The sequence below is a fragment of the Dioscorea cayenensis genome, unplaced genomic scaffold, assembly GCF_009730915.1.
Source record: "Dioscorea cayenensis subsp. rotundata cultivar TDr96_F1 unplaced genomic scaffold, TDr96_F1_v2_PseudoChromosome.rev07_lg8_w22 25.fasta BLBR01001634.1, whole genome shotgun sequence".
Lineage (NCBI taxonomy): Eukaryota > Viridiplantae > Streptophyta > Magnoliopsida > Dioscoreales > Dioscoreaceae > Dioscorea > Dioscorea cayenensis.
Window position 1 is genome coordinate 36,562 of NW_024088025.1, and position 22,222 is coordinate 58,783.

A 22,222-nucleotide genomic window follows, 5' to 3' on the forward strand; every position below is an offset into this window, starting at 1 on the left:
GGGCTTGGAACCTCTTGGCAGATTGACTGGCAGCTCATGGCAAGCACATTACAAGATTGTCTCTTTTCACAAGGGAATGGACTTGCCTAGATGGGTCATGAAGCTTGTTTTGTCTACAGGATTTTCTTTCTAATATTTCTTTTCTTTCCTTTTGGCTAGTGTTGTAGTCTTTCTTTTTTCCGATGTCTTGAGTAGCTCTCTATTCTTATTTGTTTAGCAAGTCAGTTACTTTTGTAACTCTCTTGTTAAAAAAAAAGGTAAGCACTTATATGCAATTATATGCTTGATGATTCGTGTGATCACTTTGTAAGTACTTTATTTATGCTAGTCATTGTCTAGGTAGGAAAAGATTTGAATTAAAATTCCACTGCCATAGAATCTTAAACCCAATCTTTTCTCTGCCCGTTCTCTTGCTCTTCCTAACTTAGGCATCGGATAACATTACTCTTTGGTGAAAGATAATCCATCATTACTAGTTTCAGTTGTTTCATTTAACTCATTGGCCAAAATGCACGCTGATTCCTGTTCAGAAGGTGTCGATTTTGATGCCAGCACCACATAAAAATAATTTTCATCTATTCATTGGTTCTTGATTAATAGCACAGATTCCTGCTGCTCGATTGGTATTTGATCCTAGTGATGCCAAATTGAAATTTCGCAATTAAATAAATTAGGTTTGCAGAGAAACTCCAGAAAATTATTTGAAATAAGCCAAATAACATTGATACTGAGTTTTACTTTCTAAGCAAGAAGACAAAATTTTCCCAGGAAAAACAAAAACCAAAGCGAAAAAACAAAGAGCAACAACCTTGATGCGACAATCAAAATAGAGAACTCGTAGCAGAAAGAAAAATACATATAAGAAGCAATATACAAACTTATATACATATATCCTTATATCAAAATAGAGATACCAAGATCTGCACGTAAATTCATTCAACACCATTACAAAACAAAGAAAAGTCTTTTGACCAAAACAACAAAAGGCAACAAGAAATTGCAAAAAAAAAGGTTGATGACAGAAGCAAGTTCGATCATGGAATTGAAATGAACTCTACTTATTCTGGCCTTTCTTCTTCCAAAGGTCTCCAAACATCTTCATCCCACTACTCTTCCTCTTCCCTGCCGCAAAGGCCTCATCATCATCTCCGGTGATCACCGGAGAATCCATTGCCGCAACAAAACCTCCAAAATGTTTTTCCATTGATCCACACCGTTCCGCAACTCTTCTCCCATTAACTTCCACCATCATTCCATCATCATTGGCCAAAACAGCAGCCGCGGTCTCAGCTGCCTTGCGCCATTGCTCTGTCTGTATTTTAAGCCGTCTCATCTCCGCCTCCAAAGCTGACTTTCCCTTCTCTGTTGTCTCTAGTTGTTCCTTCAACTTCTCTGCTTTCGATATTATTTCCTTCAGCTCTTCTCCCATACTACTTAGTTTCACTCCCAGTTCTTCCTCTTTAACATGTGCAGCCTTTACGTCTGCTGCCACTTCTGTAATCTGCAATTTCAGATTCTCATTCTCCATGGACAAATTCTCGACAATTTTTTCTGCCTCAGCCAATTTGTTCCTCAATTCCAGCAACTCTTGTTTCTCATGATCACCAACTTTTTCATCCTCTTCAACAACTGTTTTCATCATCTCCTCATCCTTCACAAAGTCTGGATTCTCCTTCTCCTTTTGCACTTCTCCAACTAGCTCAGCAGGAATAGATGATTCAGAAACAACCTCAAATACATCAGTTGTACAGATATTCAAATTCTCTCCTTCACTCTGCTCCTCAACAAACTCTTTGTGTTGATTCACAGACTTCTCAGGAGTTGACTGAACTTGTTTCATGGCTTCCTTGAGTTGAACTTGAGCCAATTCTTTCTCAGCTTCAGCAGAAGCCAGCTGCTCCCTTAGTTTTTTGAGCTCTTCCTCAGCATTAGACAGTTTAGTTTCAAGGTCTGACACCTTTGTCCCTCTCTTCTTCTAATCATCCATCCACACCAAACCCTGGTTTATATACAACCAAAGAAAATGAAGAAACAGAGGGAGACATATAATATATGTGTACCTCATGGAGAGGGCTGCGCGGAGAACGGCGATCATCGGATCTGGGCTTGGTCCGGTGAGTGCTGTTGTTCTCGGAGCAAACGGTTGTCTTGAGATGCAGGGGCGCTCGGGGAGACTGTTTTTGAGGCATCTCCGTTCCTCTGTTTTGTAAATAAAACCATAAGCTATGCGTGACGAAGTTCAATAAGTAAGAAACTTGAATAAGAGATCATTCATTACTACTACCTTGACCTTGGCATTGTCTTGATTTTGGAAAAGTCTCAGATGAGTCCTGCAAAAAAATAAATAAATAAATAAAAGAGTTTTTTTCTGCATCAGTACAAATTCAGGCCAGAAAAAAACAAAGAAAAACACAGATGCACGCTCACACACTTCAAGATTGAAACTTTTAGAGCAAATTTGAATTTTGAATGTTGAAAACTTGCAGAGAAACCAAGAGAAAATGGCAATGGAAAGAGAGTGCCTCTTGGTTCTCAATCATCTAATTGAGTTTGTCCTACATTTATGATGAAAGACATGGATACTGAACAGGGGTGGAGTTGCAGCACCCACGTGGACCAGGGAGGGATACACCTGCTCCCTTTCTCTTACATGAATGATCACAATTTTTTTTTTTTTTTTTTGTAGTTTTTTATTTAGTAAATCTGAAGAAATGATCACCAATTAATTATCTTTCAGTAAAATGTTTTTCATGTGTAAAAAAGGCAACTGATGAAGAAGCACAGTGGCCAGACAACAAGACAACATGAATCCCATTGAGATCTTTAACCATAGCATGCCATTGAAAGTGGAGAAAGTTTTAAAGAAAAAGATGAAAAATAAGAAAGTTTGATCTGAAGAAATGAATGCCCATGAAGAAATGAAATACACAGAACATAATTGAAGAGAGTGGAAGTTTACCACAAAATGAATGGATCAAACAATGCAACTTCAAACTCTTTGAATCTCAACTCCCAAGCAACTTCACAAAATTTGGGGATGAAAGAGGCAAGGAGGAGAAGGCCTTGTTAGAGTTTGTGGAGAGAGTTTTATAACATTGAGAAGGATTTCAAAACAAGAGAATAAGATAAGAGAGTGTCACTGGTCACTATCTACTTTTGAATTAAAGTGAAACATGGAGGCAGTGGGGAAGAGGACAAATGTATAGACGACCAAGAAGTGGTGTTAGTTCCACACTTGCTTTCCCTTCAAATGCCAGCCTTTTGCATTCATTTTTTCCCTTTTTCCTTCTGGCTTTCTCGCTCTTTAGAGCACACAAGCTTTTTCTTGTTATTCATGCATCAGACTGGAAAAATAAATATTTGGTTGAATGATTTGATTCATCTTTAATTTATTTTTTTTATTCATTAATTAGGTCACTATTTACTTAAAATAATGGATTATTTGATCCCCAAATAAGAAAAATGTACAGGTAACCATTTTCTTTTTTTTTTAAAGATATACAGATAACCATGAATTCGAACTATTAATGTTTTGCCTCAGTAGGAGATGAAATGTAACTCTTCTATTATAAAACCACTTTTACATTAGAAAAAATAATAATTTTTTACCTTATTTCGTAAGAAATTAACAAACTAACTCTCTATTACAATATTAGTTGAGGTCAGTCATCTTCTCAAAAAAATTTAAAAAAAAAAATTTTTTAAAAAACACTTGTCTATCATAAAATTGGTACCATAAATAACAATTAATAATCTCGTGTAATGTCACTCATATGTAACATCTAAAAAAATAATATATTAATATCATTTTTATTCTTCTATTGGGTGCTGATGTTTATTTTTTATTTAAAGCGGCCATATTAATAAATGCTATATGATTTGAAATATGCCCTCATTCATGTGACATATTTTGTTGGCTCATCATATCATTTTATTCTTATAAAAAAAAAATCCAAATCACGAGTTTATTTTATTTAAAAAAATGACTAGCACAAAAAAAAAATATAAGCAGCAGTTTTACAGCAAGAGACAGAATTAAAGTGGAAAAATTATATTTGCCAAAACCAAAACTATGAGATGAGCCTCCTTAGCGACCTTTACGTGGTACCAGAGGGGACGGTGGCAACGATCACGGTGATAAAGCTGATAAAGGTAATTGCAAGGGTTTCTCCGACAAAGGTAAGCGATCCTTCTCGCAGGTGGTGAGCTCGGGTTCTTCAGGTGACTCGCTCTCTTTGAAGGGTGCCGCCAGGCGGGATTTAACAAAGAGAATGTTCAAGGAGCTGCATGGAGGTGCAAGACTGTCAGGCGCTAAATGTCCGTGATCACCCAATGCAACAACTTGAGGACGCTGTTTCCGCTTATCTCATAGAACCGCGGAATGCCGACACCAAATCGTTTACCTGTGATGCTCCTGTGTCGGTCATATGGCGGCGAGATGTCCGGTTGTGCGCAGTTCAAATAGCAAGAGACTTCATGTGCGGTCAAAAAAGATGTGCTCGAACGATGAGGAAGGGGGGCAGCGTGAGGATTCTAGGCCGGTGCAATTACCGGTACAGCTGTCGATGGTCCCAGAGGGGGATCGTGCATGCCGTGCTTTATTATCCATTTCTCTCTCTCCAGAGATAGAAAAAATTCGGGATAATCTTGCCAAAGTAGCGGTTCTCTGGCTAGTGGAGGGACATGTGAATCAAGTGTTCTAGAGGTGGCTCTGTCCATCATCAATACAACCCTTACTGGCTGATCACTTCACTGAACAACTACTCTTTTCTCAATCCGTTGGCTAACAGGAAAAAGGTCAGGAAGGTTTGTAAGCTTGGCAGCTTCAAGGTGGCCACCAAGGACGGCCCATGCACTCTGAAGATAGCTCCGTGGTCGGCAGAGATCAGAGCGGATGGTTGAACTTCTGGTTCTAGACAGTGGGTTCATATTTGGAACCTGCCGCTTCATGGTTGGAGTTGGGGTACCATCGCCAAAGTGGTGAAGCCGGTGGGTGAGCTGGTGGCGTTGTCTCAGGCGGCCACTCCCCACAAACGTTTCTTATTGGTGCTAGCCCGTCGTTGAGCCGGTGTGCCATTACCGTTTGAACTGGCCTTAGTATAGGTATGAGAAGATACTCTGTGCTGATAACGGGAGAGCGAGGGGTAATCCCGATGTTTCGACGGGAACTCGGCAGGTATTTTCTGTAGGTTTATGGCGAGGATACCGATCAGCGGAATGAGTGAAGGAGCACTCATGAGATTTCAGCAATAGAGAAGGGGAAGCAACCACTTATGTCGATGATCGATAAGCGGCCAAGGTCGCTAGAGAGGTCTATTGTGAGTGGACTGGTTGAGCATGGCTCCCGTCCAGGTGTTCCAGCTGGGATTGCTGGAAATGTCTCGTCGGAAGCGGGGGATGAAAGAGGTTCCCCAGCGATAGAGACCGTGGTTGAGCTCAGCTCCCACGAGGTATGTGGAACTTATAATGAACCAAAAACATTGAGCATGGACGGCAGAGGGTTGAATGGGGGGATGGTCGAGCATGGCTCCCACCGAGTTGCACCGGCGGTGAACCTTCACCCAAGGGCGTCGGGGGTTCAGACCGATGGTCCAAAGCTTGCGCGAGAGCGGACTATCGGATATGAGCGCACTCAGATCTCCGAACGACGTCGACCGACGCGAACTGACTTCCAGACGGTGCACGAATCAAGGGCTCGACGTGTCGAATTATGGAAAGTTAAATCCAAGAAAGCGATAGGTGGCATGTCAAGTTCGTCCATGGTTTCTAGGATTGAGCAGCATGTGAGATTAAAGAAGAGATAGGAGCATGATGTTTCACATGATGATATTGTTACGTTGGTCTCTAATGGGGAGTATGTTGGGCCTACTAGGCCTGTGATGGTGGACCCAATCTTATTGGGAGATCTGAGGAGTATTTGGGCCATGCGAACTCAACCAATGTTGCATTGTTTAATCCGATATTACTTTGTGAGATGGGCTGCAATTTGGGCCATGGCTGCTCAAATAAACAACAAGTTGGGAATACTCTGGAGGTTGGGCCTCTGTTGTCGTCTGGGAAAATTGGGGCGCCTAGTGGGGAGCAACAATTAATTAACAAGGAGAGTGAAATGGGCCGTGAACTGGGCTGTGTGTGTTTGGCTGGTTTTAATGTTGTTGAAGCAAGGGAGGAGATTTTTAGGGAGACAGAGATGGTTTCTGGGCCGAGGGATAGGCCAATAACCAAGATTTCGGGGATTGATACCGGTAATGGTATATCCTTGAGCTCTAATTGGATTGGAGGTTCTGTTTTGGAGAAGATAAATTTCAGAGATGAAGCAGTAAGGCCAAGTTTGACTCCGCCGATAGGGTTCACCTGGGAATTCATAGCAGGTTGGTGGGCCTTGTGGCCTAGTGTTGGTCTTCCTGTTATTGAGGAGGGAGGTACGTGATGGTCACTAGTAGATTTGCATTCTCCATCAGCTGTAATTGCGACCTCTGATAGCAATTATGAATCGGGTGATTCAATCTCAGAGTTTGAGATGAATCTTAGGGTGTTATTGCCAAATTTGCATGGGAGATCAGAGTCAGTTACAAGGGGACAGACCCGTACCACCCGAAAAAGTGAGAAAAAGAAAAAGCCATCCTCACGTTTTAATGAAGAGGCCAGTTTCATTACTGAACCTCCAAGATCGACCAAGAAAAAAGTGATGAAAGGCGACGATAGGGAAGGTACATCTTCCAAGCCTTGTCTAATTTCTGATTGGAATAATGCTCAACTTGCTAATTACTATAATGCTTGTGGTATTTCTTTTACCAATGCTGAGAATGCATGCTTGAATCACCTGCGTCAGTTAAAACTTTCCCGTTTGGCCCCTTCGAGGGAGTCAGCTTCCTCTTTGGAGAAGCGCGTAGTTTAGTTATGTCCATGAATATTATAACTTGGAATGTTAGGGGGTTAAGGAACCAGCTAAGCGGTTTCTGTTGAAGGACTTTTTAAACTTGCATTTTGTTGATATTTGTTGTCTTCAAAGTCCAAGCTTGAAGAGATCTCTCTTGCTTCTTGGAGGGAGATTGGTGGGCATCGTCTTGATAATTTTTGTTTCGTACCGGTGCGCGGCTCTGCTGGGGAAATTATTATTGGGTGGAATAGTGCGATTTTGACTGGCACATTTGTGTCGGGGGTACTTTCAGTCTAACGGTGAAATTTTTTTTCCATAAATGTGAATTTGACTTGGCGATACATGACAGTTTATGGGCCTAATGCCAGATCGCTAAAGCATGCCTTTTAGGAGGAGTTGCGAGCCAGTGTGGGACCTCAAGTGATGCCTTGGATTATTTGAGATGACTTCAATGCTACTTTTAATGTGAAGGACAAAAACGGTGGGCCGCCTAATTTGGATGACATCAGAAAGACAAATCCGTTCTTACATGGTCTTAAGTTGCAGGAACTCCCAGCGGTGAGGTGCGGATTCTCTTGGACTAATGGTCAATCGGATCCGATTTGGGCGAAGCAGGACAGATTAATCGTTAATGGTGAATGTGCCAGTCTTTTCCCCAAGATGAACCAGAATAGTCTGCCTCGACTTGGATTTGATCATGTTCCTATCTGGCTAGAATTGGGGAACCATTGCTCTAAACCGCGACCTTTTAGGTATGAATTGGCTTGGTCCACGGTAGAGGATTTCGAGGATCTTGTTAAACAGTGGTGGGAGGAATGTTCTCCTCAGGGTTGTGGCGCTTTTGTTTTGGCAAAAAAATTAATTGCCCTCAGGGGTCAGCTGCGATACTGGGCAAAGTTCTCTTTTGGTTCCATCAAACTCAAAAAACTTGCACTGCTTCATGAATTAGAAAAGCTAGATGTAGCTAAGAAGAATAGGCTATTATTAGTAGTGGAGTTCAAACAGGAGAAGATATTAGGTTAGAGTTATTTCATATTCGTAAGCAAGAAGAATTATACTTGAGGCAACATTCCAGACTGGAGTGGTTGAAAGAGGATGATGATAACACAAGCTTCTTTCATGCGGTGGCCAATGGTCGAAAGAACAGAAATTTCATTCCTTGTATCAATCACAATGGTGCCACAGTGACGGATCCTAAGGAAATCACGAAGGAATTTGTGGCTCACTTTCAACATCAATTTAGTCTAAAGCGTTCAAACCGTTTCATGATTAATTTCCGGAAATTGCTTGTGAATAGGAATTTTGTGGACTTGTCGCAGCTGGAAAGACTGTTCTCAATAGAGGAAGTCAAGGTTGCGGTCTTTAACCTTGGCAAGGATAAGGCGTCGGGTCCTGATGGTTTCCCCTTGCAATTCTTCAGACAATTTTGGGAGTTAATCAAAGTGGACTTAATGCAACTTTGTGAGGACTTCTACTGGGGGAGAGCGATCTTAGAGCGTATCAATTGGGTGAATATTGCTCTTATCCCCAAAGTGGAGGCCCCCCCAGGTCGCCAGGGGATTTTCACCCCATCAGTTTCTCCTCGGTGCTGTTATGAACGCATTGGTTGATTCGGACCAATCGGCGTTTTTGAAAGGGAGGTGCATTCTTAATAACATTGCCACAGTGGAGGAACTGATTTTTATTCTACACAAGCGTAAGCTCTCAGGTTATATTTTAAAAGTGGACTTTGCCAAGGCTTTTGATTTAGTGGATTGGGATTTCCTCTTTAATCTCCTACTTGCTAGAGGTTTAGGGGAAAGATGGGTTGGTTGAATCAAATGTATCATGTTCTCGTCGAAAGAGTCCATCCTGGTTAATAGAACTCCAAATGGTTGCATCAGGTATATAAGAGGGCTGAGGCAGGGTGATCCCTTGTTACCATTACTTTTTGTTCTTGTGACTGATGTTCTAAGCTCGATGTTTGCTCATGCTCTCAACTCCAAAATTTTAATCAGGGTACCTTTGGGGGAATTTGGGAGTAAATGCAATCTGCACTATGCGGATGATCTGTTGGTTTTGACTTCTGGGGGACTTGAGGACCTTAGGATTATAAACTGATTCTGTACTTGTTTGAAGGTATGATGGGGTTAGAAACGAATTTCTCTAAAACCTGACTTTACTCGAGTAGAGTGGGCGAGCTCCCTAATCAGGAGGCGGCGGAGACTCTGCAGTGTAATTGCGGTTTGCTTCCAGTCACTTACCTGTGCATCCCAATTTCGGGGAGAAGACCGCGTAGGCAAGATTGGGAAGGGATTATTCTCAAGGTGAGACGAAGAATTGCGTCTTGGAAATTGCAACATATTTCCTTGGGTGGACGACTTACTTTGGTGAACTCTATGCAGTCGGCTATCCCAACATTTTGGATGTCCATATTTTGGTTACTAGGTTGGGTCATCAAAGACATCAACCGCATTAGAAGAGACATTCTATGGTCGGGCTTGATATTAACCACCCGGGATGTCGCTTGGTTAGCTGGAAAAATATTTGTAGACCTCAGGACCACGGGGTTGGGGTATCTTGGATCTAGCTAACTTCAATCAAGCGTTATTGGGGAAGTGGTGGTGGAAATACATGATGGATCCTTCTTAGGGTGGTGCTAAGGTTATACAATTCAACTACGGTTCATCCCGTTCTAAATTGTGGCCTAAGCAGATAGGTAGGATTTCCTTCTTTTGGAAAGGGGTCTTAACCTGCTTACCGGCTCTCAGGAGTTACTTTGCACACGAAGTTGTTACTGGCAAGGAAACACTTTTTTGGACAGATGGTTGGCTTAATGGTATTGCTCCAATGAACCTATGGACAGAGGAGTTCAGAGTCAGCCGTTGCCCCAACGGCACAATTGTAGTACCCTGAACCTTTGGATTCCTGTAGGAAATTATATTCAGGGTATTATCATAGTTACAATAAGATTTTTCTACATAACAATTTTGTTGAAAAACCCCAAGTGGAAAGAACAAGGACTCAAGTGTGGAAATTTCTAGAAGATTTTGAATTCATGAGTAATGAAAAAGGATTGACATGAAATGTTTTTGGAAACCAAGGACTAGAAGGGAAGGCGGCAGGGACATTTTTATAATACTGTGTTATAATCTAGGGACTGTTGGACAGTTATGAGGACCTTTTTGAAATATTATTTTTATGATTCAGGGACCATAGGTGACTCTTTAGGGACCTTTTTGTAAAAAAATTTATTTTTGGGACTGACTGTGAATTTTGGCAGACTTTTAAATAAAGAGATAAGGTTGGAATCTTCTAGTTTTAGCGGCTTTTCTTCTTCTTCATGGATGCTACAGTAACCCGAGAGAAGAAGAATAAATGAAAAAGAAAGAGAAAGAAGAAGGAGCTTGGAGGTTTGAGCGAAGAAGGAACTTGGTGTTTGATTTTTAAGGGTTTTAAATAATTTTGTTTTGAGATGCATGGGTGTAGGTTTGTATGTTTGTATGTGTGGCTGGTTGATGGAGAAGAGGATGTAAGATGGAGAAGAAAATGTTTGTAGGTGTTGTTGGTTGATGAAGGAGAAGATGGTTGATGAAGAAGAAGATGGTTGTATGTGTGGTTAGTTGATGAAGAAGATAAGAGTTTGGAAGAAAGGTTGATGGAGAGGATGAAGAATGGAAATTAGATGATTTTGTGTGAGAAATATTTGTATTAGAAATGGATTTTTGTATGGAATGGAGGATGAATTCTTGGTTTTTACTATAGCATTACTGCAGCACTGAGATTAGGGTTTTGTGTGGGTGATTAAGTTGATGATGATGGTGGTTAAGTTGATGGTAATGATGGTTAAGTTGATGATAATTATTAAGATGGTGATGATAATGGTTGGGAATGTGTTGGTTGAGTTAAATTGGTTTGGTTGAGTTGGTTTGATCAAATCAAGTTAAATTGGTTGGGAATTAAGTGGTTGGTTTAATTGATTTGGTTGAATTTGAAGATGGGTTGGATGAGAATTGTTGTGATTGGGTTTATTTGAATTGATTTGGTCTAGGTTTAATCAAATCAAGATGAATTGTGGTTGTGCTTTAATTGTTTTGGCTAGGTTAAGTTGGTTGAGGTTGATTTGAGCTTGGTCGAGATTTTAGGCTAATGACTTTGTGGTGAACCAATTCAAGGAGAATTGGGTTCAATTGAACCAAGCTGTTTCAAGAGACTTTGTATAACAATTGAACTTGGTTCATTGGAATTGAGATTGGTTCAAGTTTGTTCAGGATGGTTTAGCCTAAATTGAGTTGGTTTGAGTGCAATTGGAGACCGATTTGATTATGCAAGGTCGGGTTTTAACCGGTTGGAGTGAGTGGGCCCAATTAGAGAGTCAGTTATTTATTTCTTGTATTTTATTTTGGGTTAATTCTATCAATAGGCTACATTTCATTTACTTTTATTTCGTTCTCCTGTTAGGCATTGTTCAGGCTTGGGAGGGAGTTCCAAGTCTAGCTAGAAACCCAAGGGAGACCATGTGAGTTGGTAGTGGCTATTATTTTGTATAATTGGTTAATTGATACTATTTTGAAATAATTATTTAATGGCTACTATTTGGAGATAATTGTTTAATTATTCCATTTTATATTATTTAATGATTTATATTGTTAAAGGTTACTTATATTTATTTGCAATTCGCTATGCTTTAGCAATCGTATGAGTATATCTGGTTTTGACAATTAAATTATGCACAATTCTTCTAAGAAAATGCCTATGATTATTCTATATTGCTTAATGTAAAGTTTTATTGGTTCTTATTCTGCCATTGATATTTTATTGGATTTGAAATGAGTTATTTGTGTATGCTTCATACTTGAAAAAGCATTGTTGTTCAAAGGAGAGGATTTTCGGATTGTTACTTGATTTGAAAGTTGTTCGTTGATTTATGTTAAAATCTTTGGACACGCTTGTGTTTATCATTTCCGTGAGGAAATGACATATATTTTGGATATTGATTTTTGTCCTGGTTATGGACTGCTTGTTGCGAGACATCTGGTTTTGTGAGTGGTTTACTTGTTAATTGCATAGATTTAATAAGAGTATTAGAGTATTTCTTTATGTGTTTTATAACATAAATTTGATGATGGATCATATTTCATTCGATATATATATATAGAGATATTTTGAGCAATGATTATTCGGCAAAATGATTCTAGTATACCTATACGTATTTATCTTGGAAGAAGCATGTTTACCTGTACATGTATTTACATGCAAATGGAATATGATTTGATGTATATTTCCATATTTAAACATCGTATGCTTGATTCCTCGAGTTGGAATTGGGAAAAATTGCATCGTGGCATTTGGATTTTTGATGGTGACATGGACTTTAGTCCGGTATTGCAGTGGGGGGGTCCCACGGTCCGGCCTAATGGGAGGCAGCGTGGTCAACCCTGAGTTTACCATGGTCAAGAGGTGCCCGGAGCCATTAACAGGGGGGTTCTTTTATGTGAGAAACCTGGGGTCACCACACGGGGATCTCAGTGGCCAACGTCAAGGTTATGAATGCTTTGATGGCTCTCAACCTAGTTGCGATGGCGGCTAAGTAGGAGAGTGTTTTCATGTCAATGACTTGAGATTGGTTTTATTGTTCAGTTGTGCAAATATTGATATCATTTTTGGATTGTGATGAGGGGGCGAAGCCCAGCTGTCGCTTTGAAGAGTCTCTCACAAAATTTGTATTTTTCTGGTGAATGTTATTTTGCATTGTGATGAGGGGACGAAGCCTAACTGTCGCTCTTAGGAGAGCAGTCTCTCACAAAAATTTATGTTATTTTGGATTGTGATGAGGGGGCAAAGCTCCGCTGTCACTCTTAGGAGGACAGTCTCTCACAAAAATGTGTGTTTTCTAAGAAATTGATTTGATGTTGATTTCTGTTGAATTTATGTTCCAAAAGCTCTTTAAAGTGGTATTTTGCCAAATTTACGGGTCTTTGTGAAAGTTTGAAAGTTATTTGGGAAAATTGACCTTTATGTACTTTATATACGCTATATTTAATTATTTGGAATTATTGAGCCACTATCGACCAACTGAATGTGTTGCGAGTTTGCAGAACAAGACCCTACTAGCTTTGCTGTGCATGAGTATAGAGCCCGATCCAAGGTGAGTTGAAAGGATTACTGATGGGTCCCTTTTCTTTCTTCTGGCACTGTCGTGATTGTGTAGCGATTGTACCTGCATGTTGGATTAATCGTGAAAATTGTATCCATGTTTTGAACCATGTAACTGTTTAAAGTTGGTATTATACCCTATAAATCTGATTTGGTTTTTCAGGTGTCAGTTTTCCAGTTGAAATGGATTTCTATCTAATGGGTGCCACATTACCCCAGTAGAAGGGGTGGGTGTGACAACAATTCATGAGCTTATCCACTTATTGGACGAGCTTCCCTTTACTAGTAATAAAATGATTAGCCTGGTTCGTGCTAGTGTGCGGAGGTCTGATAGTCTGCTGGGGGATAAGAAAAGGTAGAGACTTAACGGGAATGGGATGTTCTAGGTGAAGTCCTTTTACAATTTCTTAATCGATGGGGGCTCATATGCCCGGTTTCGCGTTTCTTTTGGCGTGGTGGGTGCCCTAAGAAAATCAACTTCTTCAACTGGCTTGCGTGGAAAAACAAAATCCTGTCCTTGGAAAATCTGGCTAGAAGGAGATGTAACAGGTTGCCTACTAATACCTGTGTCTTGTGTCACATCGGGTCAGAGTCGGTCGACCACCTGTTCATTCGCTGCGCTTCCGCGAAACAATTGTGGGTATACTTCATCAGAATACTTCAGCTACCTCCGTCACCGTCTTCTCTCGAGGATCTTTTGGGCCGGTGGAGAACATGTTTTCATAATGAGAGAAGGGCTTTTGGTGACTTGGTAGTGAAAGCAATAATTTGGAATATCTGGCTTGCTATGAATGATTGTATTTTCAATGCCAATGTTTTGTATGCACATTGTCTCATTGTGAAAATTGACCGTATGCTTGTATCTTGGTGCTCTTCTATTGGAGAGGGACATAGAACGAAGATAGAGGAAGATATCAGCACCGTTAGAAGAAGTTTGGAGTTCCTTGGTCCTCATGTGCAGGATTGTGGTGAGACTCGGACCTCTGAGGAGACGCATGTTCCAGGCTTTGGCTAGGTTTTGAGTTGTTAGAGCTTTTGGGGACTTCTGCCCTTTTTGTTGTTCTTTTTTTGTTGTTCTTTATAACATTTAGTGGTTGGTGATTTTTGTATTTTTTTAATTTGAGGTGGTTTATCCACCTTTTAAAATATATATATATATATAAACAAAGTTAAAAAAAAAAAATGGATATAAATGGATTAAAAATATAAGTTATCGTAACACTATAGAAATTATCAAAGATTAGACTATCCACCAAAGGTGATGTGAGCCAAATTTTCAATAGAGCTTAAATTTAAAATACATAATAAAAAATAAATATTTTAAAATAGCAAGATGGAGATCAATATTGAGTTGATGTGCTACTGGCTATTTCATATGTCAATATTTTCCGGCAAGGGAGAAAGACAACTGTTTGACCAGAAGGACAGAGTTGAGTGACTAATGATTAATATATTTTACGATAAATCTTAATATAATATTAATCTTTACATGTAAATATATAAAATACATAACTATGATCAATAACTTTGAGTTTGATTGATTTATAGCTTTATTTTATTTATTAACTAACTTCACCAATTAGCTCATCACAAGCACTCGCACCAAAGAGAATCAAATGCCATTTTATTTGTGTTATACGATTGTCAAAAGTAAAGTGGAGGTGCACGTGTGCCAAGACTCTGGAATAGGCTGTACAAAGAGCTAGTGTGGATAGCGGGGGTTGCCTTTATTTATGCATGCAAGTATTAGCCATTGTCTATGAAATTTAAAGGTAGATCTTTGTATGTTCTCTTTAACCTCTTCCTATTATTTTTACCCATCAAACTTTTTAGGTTCAGCTGTTTAAATTTATTTTAAAATGAAAAATTATTCATAATTTAATTTATTTTATTTTTTAATAAAAAAAGTAAGTAATTCATCTCAACCAATACATTAAGAGATTGTTAATCTCACTTGGAAGAGTAAAGAACTACCATCATTTCTGTGTGAATATGATATTTATTTTATAACTTTAACTTAATCAATATAATTTAAAGTAATTAAATTTTAATTACTTAAACAATATTTATTAAAATTGATATTTTAAAAATTAATTAATAATTAAATTTGCTAAAAAAAAGTATCACTCAAGATATTCCAAAACCAAGAAGAAAGCTTATTTGGATTGTTGCTTTTCCAACACATATAAATTCTTTAGTGTAGCACTTATAGTGTAAAATCTATTGTATTGAACATTAGAATTGAATTGTTAACAAGAAAAGTTCAAAATATTGTTAGTTTTTCCTAGGCAAATAGTGATTTTAAACTATTGAAATAATATTGTACCAGTTGAAATTTTGTATTAAAATGTTTCAATTAGTTCACTTAACATTTAAATTGGACAATTTAAACAAGAATATTTTGTGGATTATAGAATAGAGAAATTATAAAAAATAAAATAAAATGAAGAAATATTTTTATGAAATGTGAGGGAGTTTTGCGTTTTGACTTAAAATAAGATGGTTGAAAATTTGAAATACCCTTTTCTTTTACTCAAATTAAGATTTATTAACAAGATAATTCAAAAGTTCATATATATATATATATATATTAATTGTAAATTAAAATTCTTTGCAATTGAATAAATTGAGTTAATCACAAGAGTGTATATATATATGTGTACATATGCATGTTAATTTTATACAAGTATATACGCATGCACGATTTTTTTTTTATCCATTTAAGGTTTTAGGTTGGATCAAAAAATATTTAATCACAAGATAAAAGTAAAAAAGGAGGTTGATACTTGATATCATGGACCACACATGAATTGGTGCATCAGCCTAGACATGATTTATGGCAGCCACATGGTTTTTTTCCCCCACCCACCCAGTGCAAATGGCATCTGCAAATCATATCATTTGATCATTTTTTGTGTGACAAGATTTATGAGACACCAAAACGTACCCTTTTCATATGGATCCCACTCTACCAAAACCATGAGTGGGATTTATAGTTAGCAAAAATAATCCATAAAATTAACTATTCACATATTCAAAAGTCTTAGTGAGATAGAATAATTATTATTAAATTATGTACTTTTTAACCAATTTCCTCCTAATTTTTTAAAGTTGATTCCAGTATTCTATTATTTATTGTGATTTGAATTCTTTTTTCCTATTTTTCATCGAATTACAGTTTCTTAATTCCTATTCTATCAAATCATTAAATATGTTATTTTCTAGATTTAATTAAATGAGAAACATGGTTATCAAATGAAATATGACAATTTTTTATATAACAAAATTTAATCGATGAAATAGAAGAAAAAAAAAATGTATGCATGCATGCATGCACTAATACAAACAAATAAGGAAGCAATTTCAAAACCTTATCTTGAAAGGAAAACCATATAGTTTGATTTATTTTTTATTTTTTTGAATTGTGCGAAAGTCAGAAATAAAATTTTACTGCCAATCTTACCATGGAGAATAATATATTAATTATTTTATTACTGAGGTGATTACCCACCAAACATTTGAAAATTTACGCAAGTAAAATAACCAAAAGAGGCACACATAATGGAAGGTCTCATTTGGTGTGGGTGCATGCCTAGCTCCCATAGAGAAAGAGAGAAAGAGAGAGTGGGCATGCCATTAGCATATGGCTAATAAGCTTGGGGCCATGGAGAATTTAAAAGGAGAAGAAGATGTTCCCATGTGAGTAATAAATTTGGAGCATTGGGAATCAATTTGCTTTATTTTGTGGTCCTGACTCATATCTGTAAGTTTCAATGCATGCCAAAGGAATAGTGCTTTGTTTGGTTCGTACTTAGAATTGTGTTGCTGTTGGGTACCTAGGGCCCAACATGCACTGCTGGACTGTTCTGCTTCTCTTATAATTTTTAATCAGCTTGTGATTAGACTTCACACTGGTGCCCGGGGGGTACACATTAATTTGTTTGTTTGTTTTTTCTTTTAATATTTTGACCAACATATTCAAGTAAAAAAGTTTGACTATTGTGTCTGATATCTTTGTAAGTTGTAAGCCTCTCATCAAGATTCATACAAAGTGCAAGCTTTTATTTTGAGGCCATGTGAAAGATCTTGAGATACTCTCTTACAAGATTAAAAAAAACCCCATTTGTTATATCAAAGAATTTTAAGTTACAAGCTTTTTATTTTATTTTATTTTTATTTTTCGTGATGTGTGTGTATTGATGATTGGATGGGCATCACAAACTATGCCTTCGCAACATTTTCAGAAATACCTAACACAAGTTACACAATGTTTAATTGGGGATATGCACAACTTCTTTAATCAAACAAATTGGGATAAGATATAAAGAGATTTTTTATAAAAATTTAATTTTTAAATAATATATTTAATATTTAAAAAAATAAAATTGATAAATATTTATTATTATTTAGAAAAGTAAAATTTTATTTTTTAAATATTTTGTTTTCATTAGAATTAATTAAGACAAAATTTGGTTTGTTTAATCCTATATCCTTATCCCCCAAGCATCAACTTGGTTATGGAAAAACCAAGCTTGCAATCTATTGATCAATAGAGGCTAAGTATATTATTGTTGAACATAATTTTTTTTTAATAGGGTGGAAAAACCACTCATTTTACAACTAATGTTATAAGAGAGAGTTGCAGCTTCTCATTTAGTAATAGAAATTGTTACCATCCTTTTAAAGTGAGGGTGGTAAAAAATCCCTAACTTCATATTGGTTTTGGTATATTATGCCAACAAGATATGTCGTTTATGTTTTGAACTACACAAACACACGTTCACCACTGTAAAAGTGTTTAGTTTAGTGCTTGGATGTCACAATATATTCACTTACGGTCTCTATTGGCAAAACAACAAAATTTATGACTAAAATATTCCACAAGACAACAAAGCACACCATCATTAATGAAAGAACCATAATACGTTTTATATAGAGTAGGGACCAAAGTGAAACTTTTTTCAGTTTATAGACCAAACCAAAGATATGTTTATTGTGCATGAAAAATATGCTGAGTAGTATAGTTGCACAAAATTGTGAAAAGTAAGAAGTAACATGAGAACCACTGGTCGTCCAATGGTACCTCATTGAAATAGTGAATGGGCAATTGAGAGGTCAAAACCTTTTCACATTTCTTACTGTGTGATACTGTACAACATTTTATAATAATGTGTGAAAACTCTTTACAATACTGTTCATAGTTTACTAGGTTTCCTATAGAAAAAACTGTATTTTTCTTTCTTTAAGGGTTAACATAGTAGAGAAGATATTTGGTAGGCCATTATTGCCTTGTGTGTTGTTCACCCTTTATGATAAAATTCTCATAGAGTCATTAAATCAGCGTATCTAGTACACCTCTATACCTATAGGTTTCCTTGACGACACTTATTGTTTTTATGAAAAAAATATGATCAAATGAAGCCAACCAATAAACCAATGCAACTTTTTTGGTACTATATGGTATTGTGTAAATATTGTATAATACTCTAAAAACACCTTACAACACCATTAACTATTCAGTAGGTGTGTGCTTGGTTCGCGGAATGGGAATGTGCGTAATAGGATTAAGAATAGTGAAGTAATGAGAATGAAAATAAGGTGATAGGAATGGTAATGAAAACTATGTTTGGTTGGGGGATAAGTTATTGGTAATAGAAAACACGAGGAAAGGGAATATAGTCAAATGGCACTTATACCCTTTCAAGTAAAAAGATGATAATTATATATGAAATAGTAAGTTATTTATAAACTATTTTAAATATCACAATAAATTTTAATTAATATAATTAAATATTTAATATAATATCTAAAATTAATAATTTATTGATTTAATTAATATATATTTAGTAAATAATCTTTATATTTATAAACTATTTAGGTATGACCGTTATTTTAATTAGGAAAAATTACTTATTAGTCTTTGGAACTTTTTATTTATTTCAATAAGTCTTTCTGACAAAATATTATCCTTCCCAGTCCCTATTTTTTACAACTAGTTCCATTTCATCCCTCTCGTCATCTTTTGAAGTTCAAATTCTATTCGACAACACACAAATTTGAATAGATTCGCCAAATAGTAAGCGGATACACTAAAAATTAAAGAGCAATACTAAAAATTGAAGGTGATGTAGGAATAGTAAATCCGAAGTACCAAAACTAAAGAGCAAAATTAAAAATAAAATGTGATGTAAGAAATAATAAATCCAAGATTATCTAGCCGTTGGACTTAAAAGTAATTCTGGAAAAATGGACTTTTATAGGGATTTGGAAAAATCAAATGTTTTTTCGGCGCAATGCTAAAGTTGTTTGGACTTTTTTTGAGCGATTCCTTTTTTAATTACTAAAATTTAAATATAAATTGAATATTTCACTTAAATAATTTATTTATTTAATTTTTATAATTACCTGCATAAATGATATAATATTTTTTTTGTAGCTTTTAAAATTTTTATTATAAAATATTCATAATATTATTATTCATTTAATTTATTATAATTGAATGTTTAAATTAAACCTATAACACAATAATTAATCGATTTAATTACGATAATTAACTTACAACTTTTATTAAAAATTACAATAACTATCACACTACACTTTAGTTATGATATATTATCTCACACTACTTTCGAATTGCAAAACACACACTTGCAAATCTTGAGTGACCTACATAGATTGTTTCTTCATTCCACAATATAAAAAAAAACATAGACAATATATATATATATATATATATTCATCACACAATGGTTGAAAATAACAAGTGATCTATAAGATATGTCTGCATGGTTTACAACTAATTACTACCCATGCATGGTTTACAGACACTAGTAATATTTCCATGTAACACATGGTTTCCAGACACATAGTTTCAAAATAACAATAGTAATGCTTCGAGGCAAAGGCAAACACAAACACATGGTTTACACAAACACACTACAAAATATAAATGGAATAGCTTGATATGCTTGTATTGCTTGAACTGTCTTCCATTTATCTCATCATTATTGCTTGAAAGACCTAAAAATGTCACAAGAGGCAGGTAAAAAAAAATCACCATTTGGCACAAAGAAGAAAGCAATTAAAAGTAAATATAACATGATGCCATCTTAATCAAATTAAAGAGCAATTTTTACTTTCATTAGAACTATTAAAAATGGACTTATGGAAACATGATATGATCTAAAGTGAAAAATAAGCACAACATACGCAATATGAAATTCTTACCATTAAAATTTACACACTAGACGAGTAGTATGGCATCCTAGCTAAAAGTACCCTACAAAAACTCAATTTTTTATCATTTGGAAGGTCCCAAAAAACCTTTAGTTGATCCTCATTCTCTGTTAGTACCTACAATATGATAATTGCTTTATCATCACTTTGCCCATCAATCTCAAAAAGAAGTTGGCTTAGCACTTTATTTTTTTCCTTCAATTTCTACACAAGCTTCTTCCTTGAGAGCAACAATTTTGACATTGTGGGCAGCTGCTTTAGCATTGCGAGCTACAGAATCAACAGTGCGGGTTGCAACCTTGGCTAATTTTTAAACTCTGGGCCAAACCATATCTACGAAACATCAAAAATTTTTAGATATTTGCTCCATCGTTGGGTTAATTGCAATATCTTTTTTTCTTTTTCGGTGAGCAGATATTCTTGAGGTGTTGGCATTTGCACTACACCATAATGAGTCTTTAGCAGCATTTAGTTTCGGTGTTTTTAACAAACGCCGCTATATTTAAGGTTTTTGTGGTGCTTTTCCATAAACGCCGATAAAAATAACAATTTAACGGTGTTTTTTCAACAAACGCCGCCAAAATACTGAAATTTAGCCGTGTTTTCAAGTAAAACGCCACAAAATTCTTGATATTTTTAAAATTTAAATTTATAAAATTATATTTAGTGGCGTTGTTCAGAAAAGGCTGCAAAACGATTGATACTTTTTTATTTTAAAATTACACAAAATTAAACTTTTGTGGCGTTTTTTAACAAATGCCGCCATATTATTGAAATTTTGTGGCGTTTTCAACTAAAATGGTGCTAAATTATTGATATTTTTAAATTTCAAATTCATTAAATTTATAGTTAGCGGTGTTTTACAAAAAGTGCCACCAAACGATAGATACTTTTTATTTTAAAATTTATAAAATTAAACTTTCACGACCTTTTTCAATAAACGCGACCAAATTATAAATTTTTTTTGGATTTAAAATTTATAAAATTAAATTTTAGCGGCATTTAATGCATAAAACTTTCCTTTATTTTATTAGTCCTTAATTGTTTTCTTTTTTATCATGCATGTCATTTGTGCATTGAGGACAATGTACCATTCAAGTGTGGTGGAGGGTTTTATTTGTATCAATTGTGATGATTGCATGACTTAGGACGATCTATAATTGTGGTTGATAGAAATTCCTAAGTCTAGGGGGATAGGTGTGAGTTAGTGTCTTAATTTTGAGCTAAATTGTAGACTCACTCTTACTTTGAGAACCTAGTCCGATGTTATCACCCTAAATCTGGAGCCACATGTGTTTAGATTGAAACCCCAGTTTAGAGACCCTAGTTGTTGTTCTTATGTTAAAAAAATATAATTGCTAGAAGTTAGATGCCTTTTCGGATAGCCCTACCGTTTTTTTTTTGTAAATATTTTGTAAAAAGATGGTAGATAGAGCTATCATCATAGAAGAGTGAAAGCCACTCTTGAGTAGTCAAATTTTGGGCATTACAAGTGTACATGTGTGGTGACCTACCAGGAGAGAAGGCTACCTCTAGGGTGTATTGATAAGTGCTTGTGTATTAGTAATACGAAGTATTCTTATCTTACATTGAGTATTACTTTTCTCAGATTTTATCGCTTATTCTTGTGTATATGTGTTCTTTTGTGCATGTAGGGTTGTGGAGATAATTGTGGAAGAAAGGAACCAAAAGTAGATCATGGATGCAATTTTTGATAAAGTCCTTAGATTGAACAAACGTGAAGACACAAGTTGTGCTCAAAGACATTTGGGTGTGTGTCAATCTCCATTGTGTTCAAGAAAATATACAAATTGGAGGGGCACAAAGGCAATCATACTCATGTGTTCCGACTTGTGCAATACTATCAAGATCTTCATTAATGTGATTTCATTGAAGAAGCAACGTCATCTACCGCATGGATGTGTGCCCAATCATGTGGACTCGATGAAAAGTGTGGATTCGGGGAGTATT

General features: G+C 36.2%; 1 protein-coding gene across 2 annotated transcripts; it reads right to left on the bottom strand.

Annotated features, from left to right (window-relative positions):
- Nucleotides 1-897: 897 nt before the first annotated feature.
- LOC120256766 (interactor of constitutive active ROPs 4-like) lies at nucleotides 898-3,140 on the bottom strand. Of its 2 annotated transcripts, none has more exons than XM_039264432.1 (4): nucleotides 2,960-3,140; nucleotides 2,285-2,330; nucleotides 2,061-2,199; nucleotides 898-1,975 (listed from the first exon to the last, which is right to left on the bottom strand). In XM_039264432.1, exons 2-4 carry the CDS (start codon nucleotides 2,296-2,298, stop codon nucleotides 1,055-1,057), a joined length of 1,074 nt encoding a protein of 357 aa, XP_039120366.1. In that variant the 5' UTR covers nucleotides 2,299-2,330; nucleotides 2,960-3,140; the 3' UTR covers nucleotides 898-1,054. The 2 variants fall into 2 exon arrangements, with proteins under 2 accessions (XP_039120366.1, XP_039120367.1); XM_039264433.1 differs by lacking the exon at nucleotides 2,960-3,140 and adding an exon at nucleotides 2,430-2,626.
- Between the last annotated feature and the right edge of the window lie 19,082 nt (nucleotides 3,141-22,222).